The sequence below is a fragment of the Suricata suricatta genome, chromosome 15 (assembly GCF_006229205.1).
Source record: "Suricata suricatta isolate VVHF042 chromosome 15, meerkat_22Aug2017_6uvM2_HiC, whole genome shotgun sequence".
NCBI lineage: Eukaryota > Metazoa > Chordata > Mammalia > Carnivora > Herpestidae > Suricata > Suricata suricatta.
The window spans coordinates 40,212,421-40,222,027 of record NC_043714.1 but is presented as its reverse complement, the minus strand read 5'-3'; the positions used below and the strand labels follow the sequence as shown (position 1 = coordinate 40,222,027).

The following is a 9,607-nucleotide window of genomic DNA, read 5'->3' as shown; positions in this document are numbered from 1 at the left end:
GCGAGTTTGCATGGCCACCTCCCATCTGGACTGGGACAGCCTTGGAAGGGGACACCTTTTGCAGAGGGAAGTGGGGAAACAGGAACTCTCTTGTCAGACTATCTAGATGTAGGCCCTGGCTCTGCCACTTACTAACTGTGTGACCTTGAGCCAGTGAGTGAACCTCTCTGTGCCTTTCTTTCCTCTATAAAAGACAGCTAATAAAGTGTCTCCCCTCAAAGTAACAATCAAACATGCAATTCAGGAGAAGTGCTTAGATGAGAGCCTGGCATGTGGTGAGCATTCATAAATCTTATCTTGACCGTCGTCTATCTGCGTGGGTCCAGCATCGAGTGCAGCTTTGAGGAACACTCAGTAAACATTCTGTGAACAAATGGCAGACTCACAAGGACCATGCCAGGGGAAAGAGAGACCAGTGAGGGGACAAGAAGTGATTCATGTCCTCAGTGAGGTGACAGTTACACAGGCAGCAAGGGAAACCAAAAGTCACCAACATAGGGGAGCATATGCTAAGTGTCAAATAAGTAAAACAAAGAAAAGTCTCGAAAACCGAGAGACTAGAGGAGCCCTTGCAGGGCAAGGGACGAGAGAGAGCTTAGGGACGCGGCCTCTTAGGTGGGCCACACCAGGGGTGGGCCACACCAGGGGAGGGCCACACCACCTCTGGCTGCCCTCCACACTCGGTCACAATTCTATTCACACACGTGAGGCATGTGGACCAGAGAAAAATGGAAGAAGCACACGGTGAAAATCTCCGCGCACATCTAAACGCACTCCCCTAACCAATTCTTACATCTAGCCTCAAACACCTGAACATCAATTCTGGAGTACAGGTAGTACAAAGGAGATCATTATTCCCTTTCATTATTCAAGACAAAACAGGACAGAACAGGCTCAAGGTTCTCTGGTGCAGTTACGATTTCTAACAAGTAACCCTAAAAATAGATGCTGTGAAAGGCAATAAAAAAACACCTTAAAAACAAAGTCTTGCCAAAAAAAAAAAAAGTAGACCTGAATCTGATTAAGCCTCTAGATTCAGCTACTAATTTTCAGAAAATACAAAGGACAAAGAAATCTGTTAAGTTACAGTACACTATGAAATCAGTAAAATCCAGACTGTGGGAAAACCTATGAGACAAAAGAGCTGGGTCCTTCAACAAATAAATCGTGAAGGACAGAGAGCCAGAGACGGAGAGAAAACTATCCATTAAGGGACTTAAAGGGCACACCAATCAATTGCAACAAGTGGATGTAGGTAGGCTCAGTTGGTTGGGCCTACGGTTGAGCCTACCTACATCAGTGCAGAGCCTGCTTGGGATTCTGTCTCCCTCTCTTTCTGCCCCTCCTCTGCTCATTCTTGTTCTCTCTCTGTCTCTCTAAAAACAAACAGACATTAAAAAATGAAAGATGGGGCACCTGGGTGGCTCAGTCGGTTAAGCGTCCGGCTTCGGCTCAGGTCAGATCTCACGGTTCGTGGGTTCGAGCCCCGCGTCGGGCTCTGTGCTGACAGCTAGCTCAGAGCCTGGAGCCTGTTTCAGATTCTGTATCTCCCTCTCTCTCTGACCCTCCCCTGCTCCAGCTGTCTCTCTCTGTCTCTCAAAAAAAAAAAAATAAATAAATAAAAATAAAAAAAGAAAGATGATGGAAAAGTCCCAGGACAGTGGAGCTAGAGGCCGCCTAGAGCTCCTCCCTTCAGAGGAAGCTCATCCCATAGGGTCTGACCCATAAAGTCGGTCTGTGGGGCAGAAACAGCACGGTCTGATTATCTTCAAGAATGTCTCTCCTGGAGCACCTGGGTGGATCGGTCAGGTAAGCCTCTGACTTTGGCTCAGGTCATGATCTCGCAGTTTGTGGGTTCGATCTCTGCATCGGGCTCTGTGCTGACAGCTCAGAGCCTGGAGCCTACCTTGGATTCTGTGTCTCCCCCCTCTCTTCCCCTTCCCTGCTCAGGCTCGGTTTGTCTCTTTCTCTCTCAAAAATAAATAAACATGAAAAAAAAAGAACATCTCTCAAGGCCTGTAAACCACAATCCGTCATTTTGTCCACGAACCCTTGTACAGCAGTACATTCGCTACAGGGCACTGTAATTGTCCTTGCTCCTCCATGGAGGCCTGCATGTAGGTGAGTTCCCACAAGTGAAATTCATGCCCGTATGGCACACCTGCTGAGGGCATTTGACCAGAACTTACCGAGGTGACCCCTTTTGGATGCTGGGTGGTCCCATGTATTTAATCTTGACCTTCAGCCTAGTAGCCAATCCCAGGTTATTACAAGTAGGAAGGGCTGGTCTATGGATTTCTAAACAAACTAGGTGCATAAGAATTTTTGCTGTTGTTGTTTGTTTTTTTAAAGAGCACCATGGGGAGTTTCACTAACACTTTTGGGTAAAAAAAAGTGATCTTTAGAAAAAAAAAAAAGTAAACTTACCACACAGAGAAGCCAAAGCACAACATAGAGTATCTGGGTCTTAGAGAAGAGATCTTGCCCAAATTTTATGCACACGATAGCTTCCAGAAAACCAATGACCCTAGTTAGAACAAGAGGTTACACATTAATTCAGAGCATATACATTCTACATAAATATGCATTACGCCATCACTACACACTGCTAGCGCGTTCCCCACAAAATGACACTTGTTCTTTTCCATTGCAATCTCCTCAGAAATAACATATATATTTATATTTAATACTAAGTGTATTTTATTGTTATTTCTCTAAAGCTTTATTTTTCTAGAGCAGTTTTAGGTTCACAGCAAAACTGTGGGCAACATACAGAGATCTGCCACATACTTCCCCTCTTATCTCCATCCCTCACCAGAGTGTCCATTTCTTACGACCCATGAAGCTGCACGGACACATCATCATCACCCAAAGACCACAGTTCACATGAGAGTTCACGCTTGGTGTTGCACATTCCCTGGGTTTGGACTAATATACAACGATGTGCATCTAACATTAGAGGATCACAGAGAGTAGTGACACTGTCCTAAAATTCCTGGGTTCTACATGTGTTCTACCTTCCCAGAAATAATAAAGTTCTTCTTACTTCTTCCCTCCTCCAGACCAGAACCTTCACTCATATATTTTAATAGCTGGAAGCATCCAACTGAGTGCCTATCATGTTCGAGGTGAACTGTCATCACCTCTGTTGGGACCGTCTCAGCTACAGAGAACCTACTACCTGGGTGGGCGGGCTTATTCTACCACTCGATCTCTTTAGCTGTGGGGAAGTTCTCGTCTCAGGCTGGTATCCGTCTCCTTCTGCCCGTGGGTCCTAACTCTGCCCTCTCGTCATACAGGGTGAGTCTGAGCCTTCCAAGTAAGTCTTTCAGTAATTTTAAGGCAACAATCACATTCCCTTCCAGACTTCCAAGCATTCCAAGCAATATAAGTGAGCCTTTATCTTCTCAATACAAAAATGTTAAAAAAAAAAACAAACCTTTATTTTACTATTTATTTAAAAGGGCAAAGAAAAAAGTCACTCTTATGTTCTGCACCTTCATTTATGAATATAATAATCAAACCTTAAAATTAAAAACTCAGGAAACAACAGATGTTGGTGAAAATGTAGAGAAAAGAACACTTTTGTACTGCTGGTGGGAAAACAAACTGGCGCAGCCACTCTGGAGAAGGGTATGGAGGTTCCCAAAATATTAAAAATAGAATACCCTATGACCCAGGAACTGCACTAGTTATTTATCCAAAAGATACAAAAATGCTGATTCAAAGGGGCATGTGCACCCCACCGTTTACAGCATACCTACTGACAAGAGCCAAATTATGGAAAGAGCCCAAATGTCCATTGACTGATGAATGCATAGATGTGGCATGTATATACAATGGAACACTACTTGGTAATGAAAAAGAATGAAATCCTGCCATATGCAACAACACGGATGGAACTAGAACGTATTACATTAAGTGAAATAAGTCAGAGAAAGACAAATATTTTTTCACTCATATGTGGAATTTAAGAAACAAAACAGGTGAGCATAGGAGAAGAGAAGGAAAATTAAGATAAAAATCGGGGGGAAAACCATAAGAGACTCTTAAATATAGAGAACAAACTGAGGGTTGCTGGCCGGGAGGTGGGCTAAATGGGTGATGAATATTAAAGATGACACTCGTTGCATGAGCACTGGGTGTTGCATGTAAGTGATGAGTCACTAAATTCTACTCCTGAAACCACTATTACGTTATATGGTAACTAACTTGGATTTAAATAAAAATTTAAAAATATTTTTAAAAACCAGGCCTTTACTAAGGTTCCAGGCTTGCAGGTAAGAACGGATGAGGGGAGCATGACAGACCTGGTCACGTGATCCCAAAGACGACCCAAGAATACGGATTTCCGACAACTCCGCCTCCGGGGCTCCTTACTCCGGATGGAATCTGGTCAGTCAGGGTTGGCGGGGCCGCAGGTATTCTCTCAAAAGGAAAAAAAGGGGCCCAGAGGTCCTTGGTGCCCCCCACCCACAGGAGGACACTAAGATCACCGCCAGCATCAAATGTACAGATGACTCTAAACAACTGAACGCCCCAAATCTGAACCAAAGCAGAAAAATCTCCTTATTTATTTTTAGTCTTTGGGGCTCTTCTTCCCTAGCCCCAAGCAAACCATGTTTAGGAGCGACTGGCCTGAATCCTTAAAGGCCACCTCCAAGCCACGCCCCCACCCCAAAGGTCACGTGTGAGAAAGCATCATTCCAGCTGCAATACATGATACACGAGAGGCTTTTAAGTGTAGGGCTGAGGGTCACCAGAATCCTCAAGGCTGGACTGGGAGCCAACACTAGATGGCAGCACAGTGCGAACAGGTGCCTGTGGAGGGGACTCGGAAAGGGTATTTCATTTAACCTTTGGCTGGGACTTCTTGAAGAACTGCAACAGCAAATGCTCAGCCCGTTAAGTCAGTGTGTTTCTCTGCCCTTAACCCAGACTGAACACCCAGAGTTTCCTGTGAGATTTTGGGCTCCTCAACTTGATCAAGTCACCTTTCAAAAACACAGTGGTTAGGGAGCCATGGTTCTCAAACTTTTATGATCTGAGACCCACAGCAAGGAACACACTTTTTTGTGTGTGAGCCAGTAGACAGACCACACACACACACACACACACACACACACACACACACCTGAAACAAAAGTTTCACAAAACAGTCTGTTCCTTTACTTGGACATTTTTTGTTCTATTTCATGTTAAGAAAATGCTGGTCAGGACCCACTCAACTAACTTCACAATGACCTGAAGCTAAAGACCACGGAGCATTTCAGAGAGCAAATTTAGGGTTAGGATTTGCTCCTCTGTGCTGAGGCATCTTAGTTAAACTGCTGTTCATATGCGTGGACTTCTCAGTGAGAACGTGACCACTGGGCAAAGCAGGGTGGGGGGAAGTGAGAGAAGGGGAACGCGGATCTTGAGGGCCACGCTAGGGCTTGGCTTTCAGTCTGAGAGAGAGTTTTGAGCAAAATGATTTTTCACATGATTCAATTTACATTAGGAATAGGAAGCCTTCTAATCCAGGGAGGGGACCAGGGAGTGGCACGTGAGGTATGCGAAGGGGTGGGAACTAGCATACATTAAACCCAGCAATCACAGGGACCCTTTCACCACCAGTCCTTGCCCCTCGGCCATTATCCCTGCCCCCCCTCCCACCGTGGAGGGAATCCCAAAAAATAAAGTCCTTAGGGAAGGCTAACCCTGCTTTTGCATAAGACCCAATGGCTGCTCCTTTAGGGCTGAGTCCAAAGGCTTGGGCACGCTAGGAGCCCGTCACCGGTGACAGCACAACCTCCTCGCCAAGGGGGTGGGGACGCAAATTTAAATCCATCCGATCTTTACCAGACTGAACTAGGCGGCCAAACGGTGGTTTCACAGAATTCAGTCAGGACTGCTACTCCCTTAGATGCCTCTGCCCATCCTTACTGGGGACAAGGCTGGTCCTGAGGGACCTGCTCTTTCCAGATGTGGTAGAAATAGAGATGATATGAACGTGGAGTCCAGGGTAAGGAACTCTTCAGTGAACGGGATAAGAATGTAAGCAGGGTCACTGAGAAACTTGGGGCACAAGAGCAGTATCCGCGAGCTTAAACTGGCTGCACGAGCCAACCCTGAGAAGCAGAGGAAGTTTTCAGTTCGCCAACAAAAACCGTTCTTGGATCCCAAGGATGCCACAGCCTCCGTGCACCTCGCACACACTGCATGGACTGCCCCATGGCTGCACCGGGACACACCGGAACACACTCGGGGGTGGGTGAGCTGCTCTGTCTGGCCAGCCAGGAGCTGACCCCCCAGCAGCGGAAACAAGGCATGCGTGCCCATGACACACCTACCACACAATCACACAGGCAGCCAGCCACGTGTTCAGGAGGAAGGTTCCGGTTCGGGTTAGGGGGACAGAGACATCTTTGTAGAGGAAGTGATAGATGAGCTAGGAGTTACCAGATAGAAAAACAAGGTTCCACCATGTTCCGCAGAACTTTCTGACTTCCCAAGAACCCCAGGGGCAGGGAGGGTAGGTGGGAAGAGGGGCAAGAGGGTCCCTGGTAGCATACCCATGCCATTTCTGCTCAACTGTTTCTTTTTTTAAAGTTTATATATTTATTGGGGGGGGGGGTCAGGGTGAGAATGCAAAGGGGAGGGAGGGGCAGAGACAGAGAGGGGTGGAGAGAGTCCCAAGCAGACTCTGCATCATCAGCACAGAGCCCAATGTGGGACTCAAACCCATGAACCGTAAGATAATGACTTGAGCTGAAATCAAGAGTGGGACATTCAATTGACTATAAGCCACCCAGGGGACCCCTGCTCAGCTGTTTTGCTATTAGAATTTGGGGCAAGATGTCAAGATGTCACGGGATTCAACTGCTAAAAAAAGTTTTTTGTACCTACTGCTGAGGTTTGGGGCTGTCGGTGGAGGGGTTTGTGAGGAAGGAAGCAGGAGTGGCGGGATAAAGGAAGGATGGACAATGGATCGTGAGGAGCACCGGATGAAAGGGAAAGTACTGGAAAAGGGAAACTATAATGCTAGCCCAGCAGCGTGAGCACAGAGGGCATGACTTGGAGGTGGGTAGACGGGGAGGGAAGGTGAGGAAGGCAGGCGGCCGTGAACAAAGGTCAGCAGCAGGAGGGTGAGGACCCGGAGGTGCAGGGAAAAGGTCAGAGTGGGATGAAGCCTCCCACAGACACCTGTCCCCCTCGCATGCACCCTCCTCCTGGAAGGACCCTATGCCTCACAGCTGTGGTCTATCCTTCCAGGGGTGGGGGGGAAAGCCTGGAAGAACAAGCACCATCATAAGAAACTATGGAGAGGAGCGATGTGGAATGGACACAGAGGAAACAAGAAAGACCAGATTCAAGATGGCAGACGCTGCGGAAAAGACAGGGAGATGTGGATGGAGGAAGGACTCGCTGATTAGGGACAGCCTTGGCAGAGCACTGGAGATGGAAGCTTATCGTCCAAGGGGCACCAGTAGGGTCAGAACAATGTGGAGCAAAGAACAGTTCTGATGGTGAGGCGGATGTGGTCCTGGGGCCCCCAGGAAACGGTGGACTCTTACCCAACCCAGCCCCTGAAGGCCCCACCCAAGTACTTTCAGGGCAAGGAAAAGTGACTGCTCACTCCTATGGCCAAAGCTTGGGCACATTCCTTCAGGGCCATGTAATCAAAATCCTTTCTTTATAAATCAGGTTACTTCTCTCTTGTTCAGAAACTCAGCGAACAGAGTGGGGAGAAAGATGAAGATAAACGTGGTAGAAAGCACTTCCCTGGGGAATCTGTTCATGTCGGTCCAGCCCTAATGCCCCCACAGAGCTGGAGTAGTATCACGGGACTTTCTAAAGAGAGCAGAGCCCAGCCCTTTCACACTACTGCTTTCTCCTTGGTGGGGCTCCCATTCCCCAGCTGGATGAAGTCCCATCTCTCTGCCGGGCACGGCAGGTTTGAGTCTAAAAGGCTTAAAAGCTCAGATATATGGCACAACTGTGGGAGACCACATTGTGAGTCCATATTTAGCTACATCAGCGAGTAATTAACACAAACCTTTTTAGGGTATAACATTTACAAGAGAAAAGTGCTCTCATCAGGAGAAAAAGATGTGCAATGGTGGGGAAGATACCTCAGGTGGTCCTGTTTGCCCTTTCCCTTCCCCTGCCCACTTCCCCCCCAAATTCGACTGTCACTGTGTGGGGTGCTCCTACTGTTCCCCCACCTCTCCTCACCTTGCTAAATAAAGCCTGAAATTACTCCAAAACTAGTGGAAAGGAAGCTATAAAGCAGCTACTAGGAGATGGAAAAAAGACAAAATGAGGGCAACGGGCATGGGGCAGAAGAGGGGAGATGGTGGCCCCCGGGGGGCAAACCCACAGAGAGAAGAGACCGCCGGGGACCCCGTGGTTCCCTGTCACTGGCTGACGAGCGGTGCCTCTGGCCGGTGCTCACACCCCAGGCGGACGGCTGCGTGTGGTTTATGGAGAGGAATGTGTTCGTTTCAGCGTGGCCCACTAGTTCTCAAGACGCACGGGTCCTGATACCACCATTCTGGGAGCTCGTGCTTCTCGGGAAGCGTACTCACTAGGCCAAGTGAGGTCTCCTTTGCATTTTGCTTTCCTTGAGCCCTTTTCAACAAGGTGTGGCTTTCTGCAGCAGCGTTTTCTGCCGTTCCAGCCTTGTTTAGCTCTGCCATTTCTCCCACCACTAGGGGCTGTGTTATTTGGCTGCTCAATCAGAAACCAACTTTGCTGTAACACTGCCTCTCTCTCTGATCAGCATCTCCTTTTCCTCAACAGGTAAACAGAGACCGTCGTGTAGAACATACATGCACTCACAGCACAATAGGGCTTTGGCAAGGACTTCAGAGTCTGAAGATGAAACTGCACATGGATGAGCAGTGGAGGAGGGCTCAAACGCTCTGTGGACAAGACACAAGAGCAACGCTTCTGGTCCTCCTTTCCCTCCGGTCCCCTTACTACGGGACAGTAAGGAGAGCCCGCCCACCTCCTTTTTATGATGCTCAACAGTGCAAAGGCAGAGCTTTTGCTCTGTATTTTGGACATCTGGTAAATGTGTAAATTCTCTCTCCTGCCAGGTCACTAAAAAATGGAACCCTAACCCACGTTATCACCCCTTAAGCTACTCTGGGTATGAAAATTAGGTTACATCAGAGAATGTATGAGAAGTAAGGACAATGGCCCTTTGTGTTCTAGGTGGGAAGAGGAAGTCTGCCTACATCTTTAACTTGAGCAAGCCCTCAGAATCTGAAATGAGAGCTGGTCCCACACCCACACAGGGAAATGTTTAGAAAGAATAACAGAAAGATTAAGGGCAACGATCCCTGATGGGCTAACTTCTTTGGATGATCTTTAGTTTCTTCTTTTGCCACTTTTTCTAATCTAAATGTATGAATTACCTTTTTACTGGGAAAAAAAAAGTTGCTCTGTTTAGAAATCTGTTCAAAGTAGTAATCTCCTGCCTTCTCTGGGTATTCACTTTTATGTTGTCACACTCAAGTTAGAACCCAGACTTGGGCTTGAGTCTAAGTTATCTCAGGGACCTCACTTCACAAACAGATGTACTAGACATCTCTGGGACCTCGGCTCCTAAATGGATAAA

At 47.4% G+C, this 9,607-nt stretch overlaps 1 protein-coding gene across 1 annotated transcript in view; it reads right to left on the bottom strand.

Moving 5' to 3' along the window:
* The window catches only part of PTDSS1 (phosphatidylserine synthase 1), a 59,339-nt gene that overhangs the window by 10,129 nt on the left and 39,603 nt on the right, over positions 1 to 9,607 (bottom strand). Inside the window, exons 9-10 of the mRNA XM_029923305.1 lie at positions 4,311 to 4,392; positions 2,428 to 2,527 (exon numbers count right to left, since the gene is read on the bottom strand). Of these exons, the coding sequence (XP_029779165.1) occupies positions 2,428 to 2,527; positions 4,311 to 4,392 (182 nt within the window). The remainder of the gene's footprint in view (positions 1 to 2,427; positions 2,528 to 4,310; positions 4,393 to 9,607) is intronic.